This window comes from Canis lupus, chromosome 27 (assembly GCF_003254725.2).
Source record: "Canis lupus dingo isolate Sandy chromosome 27, ASM325472v2, whole genome shotgun sequence".
Lineage (NCBI taxonomy): Eukaryota > Metazoa > Chordata > Mammalia > Carnivora > Canidae > Canis > Canis lupus.
The window spans coordinates 42,738,029-42,757,708 of NC_064269.1; the positions used below are offsets into that span (position 1 = coordinate 42,738,029).

At 46.1% G+C, this 19,680-nt stretch overlaps 1 protein-coding gene across 3 annotated transcripts in view; it reads left to right on the plus strand.

The window, feature by feature from the left end:
* The first annotated feature begins 1,982 nt into the window (after nt 1-1,982).
* The window catches only part of B4GALNT3 (beta-1,4-N-acetyl-galactosaminyltransferase 3), a 132,663-nt gene continuing 114,965 nt past the window's right edge, over nt 1,983-19,680 (plus strand). The window contains exon 1 of one of the 3 annotated variants that reach the window (XM_049102409.1): nt 1,983-2,220. In XM_049102409.1, coding sequence (XP_048958366.1) covers nt 2,052-2,220 — 169 coding nt within the window. In that variant the 5' untranslated portion in view covers nt 1,983-2,051. The remainder of the gene's footprint in view (nt 2,221-19,680) is intronic. The other 2 variants (XM_025461748.3, XM_025461746.3) reach the window with 2 other exon arrangements.

Sequence of the window (19,680 nt, forward strand, 5' to 3'; positions counted from 1 at the left end):
GGCAGTAAATTAGTTCATTTTACCTCCAGCAGGTTTCATATGGTCACATAAAGTTGGAAAAGTTTTTGGAAAGCCCTGAATTCCAGATTTACAGTTTGCGTTTTAATCAGTAAACACTAGGAAGCCATTAAATATTTTTGAGCAAGTGTCTGAATTTGTTAAAGAATTGTATGGACTACCTGGTAGTACAGAAGAGGATGATGGGGGTTGGGGGTGGGGAATTACAACAGTCCCTAGAGATTATTGGACAATTCAGTAGCCAACTAAGGTAGTAGCAGAGAGAATGGGAAACATAGCACTCAGTTCTGGGAAACTTCTGTCTTGGAACACTATTTGCATGTTGTTTGAGTTAAAAATATCCGGGATTGCTTTTCTGTTTCTTCGCTTTCTTCATAGTCTCCTGACCACTTTCCCCAGGAGAGTGGAAAGAAAATTCCACTATTACCTGTTGATTGTCCTTAGGCAACTCTGCTCCACTGAACCTTAATTATTTCATTTAAATCAGATGATAAATATTTTACCTGCTAGAAGGCAGAGCACTGGAATACAGAATATCTTGATGTCATCTTTTCAATTCTTTGAGTGCCTTGTTTATTAAAAAAATATTTATTTATTTATTTATTTATTTATTTATTTATTTATTTATTTATTTATTTATGATAGACAGAGAGAGAGGCAGAGACACAGGCAGAGGGAGAAGCAGGCTCCATGCTGGGAGCCCGACGTGGGACTCGATCCCGGGACTCCAGGATCGCCAGGCTCCAAACCGCTGAGCCACCCAGGGATCCCCCCCCCAAAAAAAAATTATTTATATAAGTAATCTCAGCATCTAAGGTGGGGCTGCAACTCATGATCAAGAGCTTGCTCTTTGGACTGAGCCAGGCAGGTGCCCCTCTTTTTTATGTTTAAAAAAAATATATTTTATTTATTTGACAGAGAGAAAGCTCAAGTAGGCAGAGCAGGAGGCAATGGGAGAGGGAATAGCAGGCTCTCAGCTGAGCAGGGAGCCCTACCCAGGACTCAATCCCAGGACCCTGAGATCATGACTTGAGCCAAAGGCAGATGCTTAACCGACTGAGTGCCACCGCCCCCCCCCCCCCACCGCGCCCCTTTCTTTCTGATTTTTTTCTTTTCTCTCTCTCTCTTTTTGATTTCTAATTCTTCAGAGCTTTCCAACATCTGCTCTCCTCCAACAGCTATTTCATCCCAGACTGGGAAAAAACACCTGGGAGTCCATGTGAGGTGTGCATAACTTGCCCAGAGTCTCCTGTTGAGGTGGTGGAGGCTGGGATACAAGGGGCTTCACACCCAACCTGGACGAGGAACCCGTGGCTGAGCGGACGGCCCTGCCTGCCAGCTAACAGCACGTCTGCTCTTACACCTAACGCAGGAAGTAGAGTCGTCGGTGGGCCCGTCTCCCCTCCCCTCTTCCCCAGCAGGAACGCTTCCCCAGTGCCCCAGCCGCGCCCCGCTTCTGCTCAGCCTCTAGGTCACTTCTGCCGCGGGTGCAACACCACCAAGTGCCTGCATGGTGCCTCCGTCTCCCCAGGCCACACAGATTTCGGACTAGAGCTCGCCCCCTCCTACAACCCCAACCGTCCCGAGTCGGAGGAGGCGCCAGCCAATCCCTGGCGGCTCCCGCGCTGCCCGGGGAGGCCGAGCGTCGCCCCTCCCGGTCCCCGGGGCTTCTCAGGGGCGGGTCCACCTGTGCCCGGGGGCGGGACAGGTGGGTGTGCGGCCGCTCCCTGGGCGGGGAGGAGGCGCGGGAGCTGGAGGCGGCGGGGGCCGGAGGTGCGGGCGCGCCCCTAGGGGAGGGAGCCTCGCCGCGGGCAGTGGGAGCCGGCGAGCCGGCGGGGAAGGGGGCGGCGGGCGCGAGGCGGCGCGCAGAGGCGCGGAGGGCAGAGAGCTGAGGGGCCCCGCGAGCGCGGAGCATGAGCCGGCGGCCGGCCGGAGAGCGCCCGGGGAGCGCGGTCGCGGCGCAGCCCTGAGACGCGCGGGGTGCGGGGCCCGCGGGGGCCGGGGCCGGGGCCGGGTGCGGAGCGGCCCGCGCCATGGGGAGCCCCCGGGCCGCGCTGCTCCTCCTGCTCCTGCGCCCGGTCAAGCTGCTGCGGAGACGCTTCCGGCTGCTGCTGGCGCTGGCGCTCGTGTCCGTGGGGCTCTGGACCCTCTATCTGGAACTGGCGGCGTCGGCTCAGGTCGGCGGGAACCCCCTGAACCGGAGTAAGTAGCGCCGGGGGGACGAGGGGGGCGCGGAGGTGGGCGGAGGCAGGGCCGTGGCTCCCGGCGCGGGGAGAGCAGACTCCAGTCCCCAGACCCGACTTGCAGCTCCTCTTGGTGTCCTGGTGCCCGCCCGGGCAGCGGAGGGCGGCGCGGGGGCTGGTCGCCGAGTTCCAGACCCGGCCTGGCCGCGGGGCTGTGGGGCGCGGGGGCATCCCCGGGGGGCGGGGGCACCTCCCGCGCGCCAGGCTTGCAGCCCCCAGCGAGGCAGCGCGGTGGAGGTGTGGGCTGGGGCTTCGAGTCGGGGCGCCCTCGGCCGTGTGTCCCCCCAGGCGGCCGCTCCAGGGAGCGCGGCCCAAACTTTGCCCGCAGCCTCCTCGGGGCTCGCTGCGTTTCCTCTCCCGCTGCACGTTCTGGGGTTCTTCACTTTAGCCAGACGGCGGAGAGCCCCCGTCCTCCCCCTGCCCCTGCCGCTCCTCTTCCTCACTGGGAGAGCCTCACTCTCTCCTAGTCCTGGCCACCCCTCCAGCGAGTCCTCTGAAGCTCTCTTTGGAACATACTGAACTCACCAGACCCACCCTGGTCGTGGAGACAGTGGACCAGGCAGTGGTTAGATTCCTACTCCTCTTTTTAACTTAGCTAAAGCCACTTAATTTTTCTGTGCCTCAGTTTCCTCCTAGGAAAATGGGAGGGAAAGGTCTCGTTTTACTTCAATAGCCATGGCTGTCCGACGTCATTTTCAGTTTACTCTAGATGGACCTAACAAAGTAAAACTCTGGAAGTGTCAGGAACTGGAAAAGGTCAGTGTAATAGCAGGAAAAAGTGGAGAAACTCCAGATGAGGAGGTTCCCTGCCCAAGCCTGAGGAGTGGAGCTTCATAGTTCAAGCACATTGTTTCCCATGCCTTCACTTTCTCCTTTGAGGAAATTCTGAAGGTATATGCAGTGATGAAGTGGCTGGTGAGAAGATGCTTCGACATGTCCTTGTGTCAACTGCTCTGCCCAGAGTTGGGTGTGGTGCTTTGCCTCCTCCTGTGGCCAAAGAGAGGGAATTACTAGGGTCAGTAATTGAGCTGGTTCAAGGTAGAGACATATATTTATGGCAGAACCTCTCTGTTGGAGTAATTCTGGCTCTGAGCAGGGAGACTGGGGTTCCAATTCCTGGTTCTGCCATGAACGAGTCGGGGGATCCAAGGGGAAATGATGGCTTCTCAGGTAGAAGGAGAAAGTTGGACTAAATTGATCTCCAAGGTCCCTTTGAGTCTGGATGCTTAAATGGTGTGATCATCCCTGCTTGAGCATTTCCAGGGTCAGAGAGCTCACCACATCATGAGGAGGGCTCTGCTTAGCCTCAGCTCCACAGCTCTAAATAGGAGAGCTCTTCCTTCTGATGACCGAAATTTGCCTTCCTCTAGTTAGTTCTTCCTTCCCCTGAGCCTTGCTCTTCCCTCTGAAAGACAGTGAATCTACTCTTCCATACTGTAGCCACTCAGTCCCAAGTGGGTGAGCCCAGGTAGAATGTGTACAGGTACAGGTGGGAGGCCCCAGGAAGGGATCGCTCTTCTCTCCTCCTTGGGACATCCCTTCTCAGCGTGGCCACCATTTTGTTAGTGTGGTAGCCAGTGGGATCCTCAGCACAGATTAAAAACAGAGGAAAGCAGTTGCTTTGTGATCCTGATGTTAGTAACGTCTCTTCTTCCCATCCCCAACACACTTTTCCTTTACTTCAAGTGTGCTTTCTCCTTGGAGGCCAGAACCAGGTTGCCATCATCATAATTTCATACTCTGGCTCCTAACCTCTGACTCCTGTTGGCTGGCTCAGCCTTAGCTATCAGTTCGTGGGGCTGTTTGGTTTCCCTTCTTAGATGAATCATAACTCTCTGACTGGGTTTCCTTATTCTTTGCTTCCATTTCCAAATGGACTCTTCTCCAAAAAGGTGTTCCCAGCTTCCAATTCCAGCAATGTTTTTTTTTTTTTTTTGTAGGTTTGAGAGTGTTTTTTTTTTTTTTTTTAAATTTTTATTTATTTATGATAGTCAGAGAGAGAGAGAGAGAGGCAGAGACACAGGCAGAGGGAGAAGTAGGCTCCATGCACCGGGAGCCCGATGTGGGATTCGATCCCGGGTCTCCAGGATCGCGCCCTAGGCCGAAGGCAGGCGCCAAACCGCTGCGCCACCTAGGGATCCCGGTTCGAGAGTGTTTTAATGGGGAGTGCTCCCGGGCGAGGTTCCATGACTCGGAGAGGTGGCCCAAGTCAGGGAAGTCGCCAATGTTTTTGTTTTAATGAGAGCCCAAGCCTGGGCACTGATGGGTCATTTGTGTCCTGTCTCAGCCTCCTAGAACCCTGAAACCCATTTGCTCTGCAGGGGGACTTTTCATTCTGGGCTGTCCCATTGTCTTCTACTCTTGCCTGGATTTCCTTTTGGAATGTGATTTAGACAGTGGCTGTGGTTTCTGGCTCCTTGTCTCCCATCCTCCTTTGTTTTTAAGAAGCCCAGATATCTTTCATCAAAGTCCTCTCGTGTCCTATAGGTTTTACTCCCAGCTCTGAGCTATTCCTCTGGAGGGAGAGCAAGGGAGGAGGAATTAAAGAGTAGAGGTAAGGAAAGGCTTGCTAGCATTCCCTTCTTTACTCCCTGGCACACCAACAGCAACCAGGCAATAGAACTTCCCTCCCAGGACTGCACCCATGGCCTTGACCACAGCAACCAGAGTCCCAGCTTGGCTCTGCTTCCCAACAAGCCACCCTACCTCCTCTCTCTAGCAATTCCTGCCAACTCACTCTACCATCAGACTTCCTGTCATCTGTAAGGCTGGCCTCCTTTACCAAGAACCTTTCATTTGCCTGTCCTTGTGTGACCGATACATTGATCTGATGCTGGAAGAAGTGTATGGAGAAAAGGCAGTCACAAACTCCAGGGTGGTAAAGTAATGACAGGGGAGCATTCTTCCTGCTTCATCTTCATGGAATAACCCAGTAGTTTAAGATATGGATGACGTGCAATTTGGGTTCCATATGTAGAAAGAGATACAACCACAATTGGAGTAACTTCAGAGAAAAACAACCCAAATCTTTAACAGATAGAAAATGGGTCCCTTGGACAAAAGAATTAGAACTGTTCAGTCATTCATTTAAACAAATATTTATTTAGCACATACTTTGAGCAAGGCGTTGTGCCAGGTCATTTAGATAGAATGATGACTACATTATGGTTTCTGCCCTCTCAATGGCTTTCTCTCTAGGAGGGGAGTTTAGGTGCATATATGAAAATAATCACAATATGAAACAATTATTGCATTTTACAGATGTGGAGCCTAGATGTTGCTGTGACACTTCTGGAAATGGGATACAGCTCTTTCAACTAATATTTCATGCAAGTGTTGACATTTCAGGAGATCTTGAGGAGTTGGGAGACTTTAATGGATATGGAAAGAGGAGGCTATTCAATGCAGAAAGCAGTATAAATAAAGACCAGGGAAAAGTTAGTGTTTGGGAATGTTGAGCATCTGGGTTTGATGAAACAGAGAGTAGGAGGGAGAATATAGGATGGTGTTATATTATGAAAGACTTTGAAAGCAACCTTGAAGACTGGCATTTCTTTGGTAGATAAGAGAAAGCAGTTTTAGAATAGGGTAGGTAACATTGTAGAATGGAACTGACAAGGGTAAAGCAGTTTTACGGTACTTTAGCAAGGATGATGCCTGAACAGGGTATTGAAAGTCCTTTGCTGTGGCTGGCATTAGCCCATTGACTGCTGAATCATGAAGCTCTCCTGGGGATAGGTCAAGGTGGTAGTGGGGCATTCAGAGGGCTTGGGGCAGGCACTATATACTAACACGGTCATAAATATTTCAGTATTTTAATAACTGGTACAGCTGTACTGGAGCGTACTGGCTGAAAAGCAGCCCTGGGAACAGACTATTATTGGAAATTTAAAGACTCTCCATCCTGGCAGGTTTTAACAAGTTATACCCATTTGTTCAGATTGGATTAGCTAAATCCTGCCTAGGGCAGAGGTCTGGACTAAAATGGTTTCTAGGTTCTTTGCTCTATAATTGACCTACTGCTGGGACCAACTTGGTGCTGGCCAAGAGACTGCATTTGGGCACAGAGCCAGGGCAGAATGATAGCATGCTAGCCTCTTTCTAGATCTCACGGGGCTGGTTCTGGTATGTCCCTGTTGAAGTGTCACGTTTACCCACTGAACCCTAAAGTGTTTCCAGGCTCAGTAATTAATCAGCTTTTGCTCCCTTAAATCTAAAACACACCTCTCTGGTTGGCCCTTGTGACTTCTGATTGACTTTGAATGGGCCTAGGGAGGCACACCCACAGATGTCAGGCAGGCAGGCAGCTCAGCTTCTGAGGTCACCACAGCCATTCTGATTTGAAAAGGATACAACCCCTCCACGGCAGAGGTAACTCAGGGCAGAATGGTAATCTGAGCCGCAGGCAGGCAAAGAGGTAGAACAAATGAGACAGATGTGTGGGCAGAGCTGGGATGGTGTGGCTTAGAGTTGACACTCAGAGCAGAGGTGAGTAGTGAGGGGAAGCCAAGCCTGACTTCTGTGCTCCTTGTGGCCCAGGACCTCATCTCCCAATGCCCTGGCTGGACTGCCCTTCAAACCTGTGGGACCTCTGACTCCTGTTCCTTTGTCCTACTTATGTCTCTTTATGCTGCCATCCTGGCCACCTGGCTGCTGTGTGTATCTTCAAATCAGTATTCAATTCTGGGCACACACTAGGTGCTTGAATAAATACCTCCTGGTTATGGATGGTAAGCTCTGAATTTCCAAGCACCTGATATTTTCCACTGGCAAATACTTTGTTTTTCAGTGATGGATCCAAGAATAGAACCTAGGAATTCTTGTTCCTTGTACCATAATACATATAAATAACAATAACCTTTCAACACATATGCAAAGTAAGAATTAAGCTATCAATGCTTTTTTTATATAAGCATGTTTTCTTTGGACTCAACACCGTGTGTACCAGGAATGCTGTGTGGGACAGATAGGAGGAGACCTTACCCAGACTTGGCATCTCCTTTCCCTGGTCTCTTCCCTTCTTCTGACATGGCCAGGAGAACTGCAGTAGCACACCTCACCATCTCTCCTGCCCATGCCAACCACGGACCCTCATTCCAAACTGAGGCTCCATTCGCCTGCTCAGGGTTGCTGAGGCTCCTTACCACTCCTCGTCCCGGGAGTTGTTCAGATGCCCTGCCTGATTATAACTGCTTGCAGCACCAGGTCTTCTGAAGTAACCACCTCTGTGCTGGTTTTAGGAGCTGCTGGTACTTGCACTGCAGTGATTTTCCAGACCACAGAGCCTGGTCTTGCCCTCCAGTGCTAAGCTTTATGGAGCAGAGCGGAGCAGCCGCCATAGCACAGTTTGCTTTGGAAGGGGGCCTAGAGGCTGTTCTTGGAGCCTAGTTCTGTACCAAGTTCCACCAGTCTCAAAAATCTGCCCTTTGATTTTCCACAAAGACTTTTCGTTATATCCAAGGATGGTGAAGTCTAAACCAGGCCAATGATATAGTTTGAGCTTTCAGACCCCTTTAGCCTGTGATCCACAATTAATAGATTTATATGTTACCTGATATAAAAAAAAATACTACTGGAAGAGGGAAGAACAGTTTGGATGGTGTATATAAAGGGCGTTGGGCAGAATATGTTATATATTCTGAGCAAAGCATGATGGATAGCTCTTTAAATTTTGCAGACTTTTGGGTTCTAACAAGTGCTGCTTTCAATGTTAGAAGTATCCATGAGACAAGCAAAAATGAATATTATTTTTATCCTTGTGATATTTTTGTATGTAATTTATTTTTTAGCTAAATTTAAAAAAATCGTTTTAAACTACTAACCAACATTTTTAGAAAATAAGGATACAGATTGTCCTTATGGTCCCTGGCTGTGTGTGTGCGTGTGTGTGTGTGTGTGTGTGTTTTGTTTTTCATAACTTTTCATTGAAGTATCTTATATGTTCAGAAAAGTGCACATACACCTTGAATCTCCCTGTGCAATGAGCACCCTGATGAAGAAGCAGAACATGACCAACACCCCAGCAGCCCCACTTAAGAATTCCCTTTCAGAGACGCCTGGGTGGCTCAGTGGTTGAGCATCTGCCTTTAGCTCAGGGCGTGATCCTGGAGTCCCGGGATCGAGTCCCACATCGGGCTCCTGCAGGGAGTCTGCTTCACCCTCTGCCTATGTCTCTGCCTCTCTGTGTCTCTCATGAATGAATAAATAAATAAATCTTAAAAATAAAAAAAGAGAATTCCCTTTCAGTGGCTACCACAAGGACAGATTCACTTAGCCTATTTTTATGTTTTTTTTTTTAATTTTTATTTATTTATGACAGTCACAGAGAGAGAGAGAGAGAGAAATTATGAAATTCTCCATAAGAACTGCTACCAGTGGGGCACGTGGGTGGCTCATTGGTTGAGCGTCTGCTTTTGGCTCAGATGGTGATCCCAGGGGCCTGGGATCAAGTTCTGGGTTGGCTCCCCACAGGGAGCCTGCTTCTCCCTCTGCCTATGTTTCTGCCTCTCTCTCTATGTCTTTCATGAATAAATAAATAAAACCTTTGAAAAAAAAAAAAAACCTGCTATCAGGGTGGAGTTGAAAAACATTGCTTATCCTGTGTGTGAGAACCCTCCAAAAAGGTTTCTCTGGTCTTGATATTAGAAATAGTGGGCAGCCCCGGTGGTCCAGTGGTTTGGCGCTGCCTCCGGCCCAGGGTGTGATCCTGGAGACCCAGGATCGAGTCCCACAACGGGCTCCCTGCATGGAGCCTGCTTCTCCCTCTGCCTGTGTCTGCCTGTGTGTGTGTGTCTCTCTCTATGTCTCCTTCTGCCTCTCTGTCTCTCTCTCTCTCTCTATGTCTGTCATTAAAAAAAAAAAAACAAAAAAAACAAAAAAAAACACTTTAGAAATAGTTGTGCTTCTTTTGAGCAGTCAATTTGTTTAAAATTTTATTGGCTATGTAAATGGTGCAACTACTTGGTTTTTCCCTTTGTATTGGTTACTAGAAAGGTTTAGAATTCAATTATTGGTTCATCTGGAAAAAAGTATAAAAGATTTTATGATCCATCTTTTGGTATGAATTTTATACCTCTATATCTTTATTTTTTCTTTCGCCCAACAATGACTTCTAGTTTATGTCATCTTACATTCCATGGTCCTTATATACCACTTTAACTTTTTCTGAAGCTAATTAAAGCATGCAAAAAATCAACAGAAGTGCTATGGTATGTAAAAAAAAGCATGAAGAAGGGCAGCCCTGGTGGCACAGCGGTTTAGTGCCGCCTGCAGCCCAGGGTGTGGTCCTGGAGACCCGGGATCGAGTCCCATGTCGGGCTTCCTGCGTGGAGCCTGCTTCTCCCTCTGCCTGTGTCTCTGCCTCTCTCTCGCTCTCTCTGAATGAATAAATAAATAAATCTTAAAAAAAAAAAAAGCATGAAGAAGAAATGAAAAATCACTATAATTCTACTATTTTGACCTAGAGATTGTTGAAAAGAAAAAGAAATAAAGTGGGGATCCCTGGGTGGCGCAGTGGTTTAGCGCCTGCCTTTGGCCCAGGGCGCGATCCTGGAGACCCGGGATCGAATCCCATGTCGGGCTCCTGGTGCATGGAGCCTGCTTGTGTCTCTGCCTCTCTCTCTCTCTCTCTCTCTCTGTGTGACTATCATAAATAAATAAAAATATTAAAAAAAAAAAGAAAAAGAAATAAAGTATAATAAGCTGTGATAACCAGATGCTGGATTCTGGAATACCTTAAACAAGAATTCTAGATAAATAAGCTAGAAAATAATCTTCCCAGTCTTTTTTTATTTTTTATTTTTTGGTCTTTAGTTTACTTATGTGTTGAAAAGTTGAATGGCATTCAAAAATAAATTCTCACCTCTTTATGAGTATTGTTAAAAGCTTAGAATTTACTGAGATGTTGGGGCCTGAGTCAGCATCATTGAGAACAGTGACATAAATACAAGGAAAATTCAATAAAACTTGGGGGACCCCATCACCCCTGATAAAGCAGCTAGGAGACTGGTCAGAGAGGCTGGGGAACTTTTGTCATATGGGCTTCTACCCTACCAGACCAATGGTGAGACCATAAACATGAAGACCTGTGGCCATTGCCCAGCCTGTGGCTTATGGGTGCATAAAGTCACAAACATCAGAGATCCAGCCCCTTTACTAACAGATGAGGAAAACAGGTCCGGGGAAGAGATGTTATCTTTCTCCTCTACCAATTTCATTTAAACTGTTTTCTAGGGATCCCTGGGTGGCGCAGCGGTTTAGCGCCTGCCTTTGGCCCATGGCGCGATCCTGGAGACCCGGGATCGAATCCCATGTCGGGCTCCCGGTGCATGGAGCCTGCTTCTCCCTCTGCCTATGTCTCTGCCTCTCTCTCTCTCTCTCTCTCTCTCTGTGTGACTATCATAAATTAAAAAAAAAAAAAAACAAAACTGTTTTCTTGTGGTGCCTAGCAGAGGCTATGCATGCATCCTATTCCATACCAGATAGAATTGTGCTTTCCAGTATCAAGACCTGGGAAAACGGCCCAAGGATGGGAAAAAAGAGAAAGAAAGGTGGGGGTGGGAATAGAGAAATAACATTCCAAGCAGACCAAGGATTTTATATATAAATGCCCAGAGATTGAGTGGTGTGTATTTTTCAATTTTTATTTATTTTATAAATCTGGAGTGTCTGCTGAAGTGATTCACTTTAAAACTTAAAATGCTTATGGAGCATTTACCTTCTTGTGGGGGACTGAGTGGGGGTAAAAAGCATTGATAGTTCCTGGAAAAAATGATGAACTCCGAAGACAAGGCAGGGCTTTAATCCAAGCTCTATTACTCACTAGTTGCAGGACTTTGCATAAGGTACTTAGTCCTTTTCAAGACTCAGATGCTTCATCTGGGTAAGGGGATGGGGGCGCACTTTGGGTTATAATGCCCTCCCTGTAGAGCTTTTCTTATGACTCAGTAAGATTTAGTGAGCCTAGCACATATTAGGTGCCCAATTATTTAATATAAGCCTTGCACATATTAAGAGCTCAATGAATATGAGTTCCCATCTCTTCCCCCTGAGAGTTTGCAGTCTAGTAGGAATTAGAAAATGGCTGGACAGGCAGGAGTCGATAGATAGATTCCTCAACCAGCTCTTTGCCATCACCTCAATCCATGATACAGTACTGCCTGGTCCTCAGCAGTTCTCAGGCCATCCATGTCCAGCACCTGCCATCAAATACATGTTCTTTAACCACCCTTTTTTTTTCTTCTGTCATATTCAGCACTGACTCCCATCTTTCCATCCCCATCCCAGGCAAAGATTTGCATTAGGGGGTAGGAGAGGTGGGTCTGAAGTCAAGGATTTTGCTGAGAACGAGGGATCTGTTGGGGAGGTGTCAGGGCACAAGAGCTCTGCAGTTGGGAAATGGGAGCCTGTCAATGTGCTGCACGTCCCCGAGCACACTCTGAGGATTTCTGGGACTGGAAGCCAGGAACACTGGGCAGTTATCTTCGTTTCAATCTTAGCTTTGTAACTGACTTATTGAGGGTCCTAGGGCAGGTGCCTTTTCTTTTGAGGGCTTCAGTTTCATAATCTTTGGAAGGAGATGCCTCTTTCAGGACTAGGCTTGGAACCTCTCCCATGTCACTGAGGTGTCAAGGGGACAGTCAGTATTTGCCACGCTGGCACTGATCTTTCATGACTCAGTTGCCTGACCTGAGAGGTGGCAGCTATCCCAGTGCTTCTGGCTACTCGGTCTCCAAGGTCATTTCTGACAGCATGGTCTCCACCATACAAGCAGTTGCCTCGAAGATTAAAGGCCTCTCTGCTGAGATCTTCTTACAAATCCTCTGATCCACTCCTTTCCACCCTGCCTGCCAGCCCAGGGTTCAAATAGATGCATGCAGGCATGTGCACATACACACCCTCCTCTCACCAAACAGTTGGTCTCCTGACTGCTTACCACCACCTCTGAGTCAAGGATTGGCAGGAGGAGTAAGGACATTGAGGATTTCCTCACGAACCAGGGACTGAGTGTTAATGGAGCATCTCAGTTCTTGGTTGTCTTTTTTGTTACAGCTCAGTTGAGAGAGCCTGAAAAAAGGGAGAGGACGATGAGGAGCAAATCTCAGGCAAACAGCTTCTGGGAGAAGTATACAGGCACAGTGGAGGGGAGAAATTGAGAAAGAGACATGACCCACCCCATTTTCTCAGGGATTCAATAACTATAATTTGCAAAGCTCTAAGTTTTATTTGGTTCTATTTGGTTCCTTTAAAAATACTATTTAGATACTATATTGTTCTTCTGTTTATAATAACCTAAAACATTTATTTTTTCTTTTTTTTTTTAATTTTTATTTATTTATGATAGTCACACAGAAAGAGAGAGAGGCAGAGACATAGGCAGAGGGAGAAGCAGGCTCCATGCACCGGGAGTCCGACGTGGGATTCGATCCCGGGTCTCCAGGATCGCGCCCTGGGCCAAAGGCAGGCGCCAAACCGCTGCGCCATCCAGGGATCCCTAAAACATTTATTTTTTCTAATCTATTATCTAGAGTTGTTGGTTTCCCTAAACTAAGAGGCTGCCGAAGTGTTAGTATTTGCTTGCTGCTCTGACATTCAGTATTTTTTTTTTTTTTTTAAGTAAACTACACTTGGGTGCCTGGGTGGCTCAGTGGGTTAAGTGTCTGCCTTTGGCTCAGGTCGTGATCCTGAGATCGAGTTCTGCATTGGGCTCCCTGCTCAGCAGGGAGTCGGCTTCTCCCTCTACCCCTCCCACCAGCTTGTGCACACTCTCTCTCTTTCTCACAATCTCGCTCTCAAATTAAAAACAAAAAATCGTTAAACTCTACATCTAACATGTGGCTCGAACTTAAAACCCCAAGATCAAGAGTCAGATGCTCTACTGACTGAGCCAACCAGGCACCCTCAGTTCTTTATATTTTGACCCCTGGGGATTTCCCTTGCTTTATAGACTGTTTAATTATGTAAATAAAAATAAGTTTATAAATAAAAAGTCATATTTTGTCCAGCATATCTTAGTATTTCACTGTATTTCTCAAAAGGAAGTCCTTTGGCTTGAATTTTTTTTTTTTTTTTTGGCTTGAATTTTTAAGACTATTTCCAACCCCGATAGCCTATAATTATTGGGAATTGTGTGTGTGTAAGCAAAGGTGAAGGTTCCCATTTGAGGGTTATAGTAGAAGCTACGTAAACTTCCAGGGAATGCAAACCCTGTAGCACAGAGGCACACGTGGTATGAAGATGAGGTTGGGACAATGGTTGTGACATGCTTGTAGGGTCTCAAATGCTAGGCTACTGAGGTTGGATTTGGTGGGGGAGTAACATACATTTTTTAAAGCAGGGATTTGATGTGATGAAGGCAGTGTTTTCTTATTTTCATTCACTGATTTTACCTTGATTCTTCAGGCATTTGTCGGATACCTTTTATGTCCTAGGAACTGTGGCTATAGGTAGATGAAAACTATTGGAAGATTACAGGATGGCCTGGAGATAGAGAGGCTACTCAGGTACTTCTCTCCGTGACCTAATGTAGGCAGTGAGTGTCTAGCTGAGAAGGGTGACAGACAATTGCTGAGACCTGTTGAAGAAAGAAGTGTCAGAATTTGGTGGTAGAGTTGATGTCGGTGACAGAATGTCGGATTGTGAGTTTCACACATGGTTCTCTGGCTACACTGCTATGATCGTTTTAATTAAGGGCAGCCCTGGCCAGCCAGCATCTCCAAAGATGTTCTTATGAGAAAAAAAGTGCTTTCATTTCTCCTTACACTTTCTTCTCTAGGATTTAGATATTATGCTGGTCCTGTAGGACAATATAGAGGGACAGGAGACAGTCACTCATCTATTCAGCAAATATTTATTGCACCCTTGTTATGTCCAGGCACTGTGCTAGGTATTAGAATATTAAAGTGAACCAGAAATTCAAAGCTGTCATGGTGCTTACATTTCATGAAAAAATAAATAAATAAACACATAAACAAATATAAGAATTTGAGATGATTAATAGTTCTTGGAAGAAACTGTGAAACACAGCAATATCACAAAATTTCCAAGCGGAGGGGTGAGAGAGAAGACTAGCTTGGAGAGTGAAGGGGCTGTCTAAGAGTGATTTACCTAAAATAGATAACTAGGGGTAGAGGACATGATTAAGCACAAAATGAGTGAGTACCTCAGGAATTCAGAGAATGGGAACTGGGTAAAAGAGGGGAAAAAATGTAAAACTGAGTCATTGCTCATATTCAGGAGAGCATCTCCTTGCTACCACCTCCTGTTGTCCTGAAAACTATGTCCTCCTTCACCTCTCTGGCTGGAATAGGGTCAGCCTTAGACTCAGTTTTCTACTGGGAGTACCTGAGAAAGAGGGGTAGCCAAATGCTCTGTTTGGGTCTGAGGAGAAGTAAGAGGGATTTTTTTTTTGTTTTTTGTTTTTTTTCCTCATTCCAAACTTGGATCCCAAAACCAGCCTGGGAGGAGAGGGTATCTTAACCACCACACAGTTGAAATCCGCCTCTGTACCCCTTCCATCATGGCTTTATGGCTTTTTTTTTTTTTAACCTCTATGAGCACTTATCAAAGTCTGCCTTCCATCAAAGTTATTTATGTCTGTGTTTGCCTTCCCCCACGGGATAGTGAATTTCTAGAGTGCTAGACCTGGGCACTTTCCCCCACTTTGTCTTCCTAGGGCAGACACTTTTAACCTTTTGTGGCTCACATACACTTGTAGAATCTAATGAAACTGTGGAAATTTGTGCAGAAATCTGTCCCCTCATATGTTTTGCATGCTCTGCTGAGCCCCTGACACCTATCCATGGATCCTTAGTCAAGAACTCTGCCTGAGTGCTTTGCCTACTCTCTGGTACACAGTAAGTTCCCAGAGTTTGATTTGGGGACATTCTCCCAATTAAATCCCTTTACTTTAGTTGCAGGAGACAGATGTTATGTGGGAGAAAGAGAGCCAGGAAGCGGTCCCACTGGTAGGAGATGGAGAAGAGCCTTATGAACTGGAAGTAACCATCCAGAGAGCAATAGCTTCATTGTCGCTTCTCATCCCTGCAGAGTCAGCCCTTTTGGACTGGTCTCCTCCCACTCTCTTAAATGCTGCTGTCCAGTCTCATGATATTGCTCATGCTTGCTTTTCAAAGCTCTGCCCATTCTTTCAATCCCATCTCTTCCTTGAAGCCTTCCAGTTATTTCTGTGCCAGCCGACCTTACTCTTTGTGGATTTTCTGTTGCACTGAAGTTGTCTGAAACTCAAAGTTGATCTTTTCTTTTCTTTTCTTTTCTTTTCTTTTCTTTTCTTTTCTTTTCTTTTTTTTCTTTTCTTTTCTTTTCTCTTTTTCTTTTCTTCTTTTCTTTTCTTTTCTTCTTTTATTTTCTTTCTTTTCTTTATTGGGAGAGAGAGAGAGGGAGAGGCAGGCAGGGAGGGGAAGAGGGAGAGAGAGAGAATCTTGAGCAGGCTTCATGCCCAGGGGCTCAATCACACAACCCTGAGATCATGACCTGAGCTGAAATCAAGAGTTGGATGCTTAACCGACTGAGCCACCCAGGCACCCCTCTTTTGTTATTTTAGATATTTTCTTTTATTTCTACTATATCTGGGGTGGTCTTATGTACTCCAAGTAGGGTTGTTAAAGAGCCAGAGATGGCCCCAGGGGATCTGATGATGGCGGTTCGCTTCACCCTCCCCATGAGCATGGATGAAGTGCTTGGAAGAGGCAGGTCGTGAACTTGGAGTTGAGTGGGCACAGCATGTTTCCTCCATATGGACATAGCCATCCTTTCTACCTTAACTCTTGAGGTGGCTGTTATGCCTTCTGTGCCATCTGCCAGTGTCTTTACCCCACTTTTTCTTCCTTTGTCATAGCATAGGGGTCAGAAGCAAATCTCTGAAATTAGACTACCTGGGTTTGAATCCTAGCTCCAATTCTCAGTAAGCTGTGCTCTAGTGAGCAGAGGACTGAGCTTCACTATGTCCTAGCTACTTATCTGTAAAATGGAGATATTAATAGTTCTACTTCGTTGGGTTTTTGTTGTGGCAACTAAATGAAATAAGACATCTAAGGTACTTAGAACAGTCTGAATACATGTTTATGTATGCTTGTTTTTATTATCATCTTGTTTTTTTAAATTGTTGTTTTTTAATTCATGTAATCAGCCTCTAAGGCCCCTTTGTTTCTCTCTCTCTCTCTTTTTTAAAGATTTTATTTATTTATTCATGAGAGACACAGAGAGAGAGGCAGAGACACAGGCAGAGGGAGAAGCAGGCACCATGCAGGAAGCCTGATGCAGGACTTGATCCCCTTACCCCGGGATCATGCCCCAAGCCAAAGGCAGGCACTCAATGGCTGAGCCACCAGGCATCCCTTGTTTCTCTTTGATTGTTTTTTGGGAGCTGTCCTTCACATATTGCAGAGAATCCTAGAACAGAATGGATCTCAGAGATTTTAAAAATCTGAGATGGAAAATACCTGCATTTCTTATTCCAGGCCAATGGCAGACCTCTTCAGTAGAACATCTAATTCTTCCCCTGAGCCTAGATGCAGTCTCAAAATCTTTCTCAACGCAGTGGTGAGTTGCCTCTTAGAGTATAATCTGCCCAAACTCCTCATCTCACTGATGCAGAATTTAAGGCCTAGAGAGTTTTAAGCAAGAATGTAGCACTAAGCCCAGAATTCCTGATGCCTGAGTAGTGCGCTTTACAGCACACCATGCCCCTCACCATTCTGCCATTACTTGTTCCCTTTTTGTTTGCTGGGAATGCTTTCTTTTGCTGTCTTTCATGAGGTCCTTTTTCCTACCCATACAAGCAATCTGGTGGTGTACAAAGTAAGCATATAACCCATTCTCAAGTCTGTTAATCTATCTTTACTTGCCAGCCAATGAACTGAAGTTATTGTTACCTAGCTGGGGGGGATTGTGTACCCAGTTCAGCTGCTGTTGAGGGTGACTTGTGGATTTTCTGAAATTTCTCTTGTGACACCCTGCATTGATATTGATAGCTGTGGGTAATCAGGCTCTTGTTGTTGACTTCTCATATTGCAAAGGGCAGGCCAAGATGTGACATTTTCTCATTCAGCAGGTCCCTTTGTTTCTCATACCCTCTCTGCCTTAGACCAGCCCTTTCTAGTAAAGTAGAGAGCTTCATAAAAAAAAAAGAAAAAAAAAAAAAAAAAGCAAGGGCAGCCCCGGTGGCGCAGCGGTTTAGCGCCGCCCACGGCCCAGGGCGTGATCCTGGAGACCCGGATCTGGATCGAGAGCCCAGGTCGGGCTCTGCCTCTCTCTCTCTCTGTATCTCTCATGAGTAAAAAAAAAAAAAAAAAAAAAAAAGCAAATGGAGTTATGATATCCTATTTCACCTCCTTGAGTTGAGAAGGGATAGGGAATAGGCTTAGATGAAGTTGATTTTTCTTTTTTTAAATATTTTATTTATTTATTCACGAGAGACACAGAGAGAGAGAGAGGCAGAGACACAGGCAGAGGGAGAAGCAGGCTCCATGCAGGGAGCCCAATGTGGGACTTGATCCTGGGAGTCTAGGATCACACCCTGAGCCACAGGCAGGTGCCCAACTGCTGAGCCACCCAGTTATCCCAATGAAGTTGATTTTAAATCAATAGTCTTGAAACATATGAATCAGGAGAGCCTTTGGTAGAAAAGTACTTATTGTTTTAAAAAAATATTGTCATCTTTATTCTCATCTCTGGAGAAAGAAACAAGCTGATGAGGGCTGATGTTTTCATAATCCTAATCCCAGTTAGCAAATAGAAGTCCACTGCCAGCAATTCTGTGTGGGGGTAAAAAATGAAATGGATGACAAATTGAAGACCAGTTGCAGAGAGGAAGTGATAAGTGGGTTCGGAAGACATTTGGAAGCCTATAGAGAGGAGGTGAAAAAACTAATATTCAAGTTTGATTTAACATGTTGAATAACAATTCAACCTTGTTCTGATGCATGAAAGAAAAATATTTGCATAAGGAACCTTCTACAATAGTGAAGCTTTAATTATGTTTCTCAGGAAATACCACCTGTCTGTCGTGGGAAAACATTTATCTAAGAAGTGATATTAAATTGGAAGTTGGTATTTACCACTTGAGCAAAAGAAATGAGCATAAAGTGCTTAAGGGACTTATTGATACAAAAATTAGGGAATTTTAATTTCTGAGGAATAGCAATATATTGTAATATTTTTAGGGAAACAGTTATGAAATTTTTTAGTGCCCCTTACAAATCTGAAGTCGTTTTCTGTTAGCTTAGCAAGATAAACATATATCATACATAACTTGGTTTGCTCAAATGATTATGCTTGGTATATTTAGAAATTGGAAAGCCAGAGAGGCGAGTTGATGGGGGTGGGGGAGAAACCTCAAAGTTGTTTCTTCTAAAACCAAGAAAAGGCGGCCCCGGTGGCGCAGCAGTTTAGTGGCTCCTGCAGCCCAGGCCGTGATCCTGGGGACCCTGGATCGAGTCCCACGTCAGGCTGTCTGCATGATGCCTGCTTCTCCCTCTGCCTGTGTCTCTGCCTCTCTCTCTCTCTCTAAGAATGAATAAATAAAATCTTTTAATAAAAAAAAATAAAACCAAGAAAAAAGTCCTCAAGAAAGGGTTGCTTTTCTTTCTTTCTTTCTTTTTTTTTTTTTTTAAGATTTTATTTATTTATTCATGAGAGACAGAGAGAGAGAGAGAGGCAGAGACACAGGCAGAGGGAGAAGCAGGCTCCACGCAGGGAGCCCGATGTGGGACTCGATCCCTTGTCTCCAGGATCACACCCTGGGCTGAAAGCGGCGCTAAACCGTTGAGTCACTGGGGCTGCCCGAAAGGGTTGCTTTTCTATATTTTTCTGTCCCTTTCTATCTCTAAGAGGGTTTGGAAAGTTCCAGGGTAGTGAACGCTTTCCCCAGCTGGCAGGGTTTTCGTGATCCAGTCATGTGAGGGAAGGAGTAGAAGGCAAGGCAGAACAATAGTACCTTGTTTTCATGAGGAACTTTGCTTCTGGGAAACTTGGAGCAACTTAGGCTACATCCACATTTTAGGATCAGAGATTGCTATTTCTCCCTGAAGGAAGATTGCACCTTTCCACCCGTCTGAGAAGGGGTCCCCTGCTACAGTCTCGGGATGCATATGGAGCAATGTGGGTGGGAAATGACACTCATCCAGCGTGATGAGCCCTGGAAAATTCACGTGGAAGACAGAAGGTACAGCCTGCCTCTACTTACATAGAGGAAAAACTAAGGCAAAAGGTGGTAAGAGGTATACACAAACCTATTCAGCCTGCTGATGAAGGAAGTTCACTCAAGTGTACTGGCTCTCAGCTCTAGGTCAGAGCTGTGGGGTGGCTCTAAAGCTCAGCAGGCCTCAGTATGCAGTCTAGAATCCCTCTTGAGTAACTTAACACTCACTGTGGGTATTTTATTTCCTGGCTGTGGCCCTGC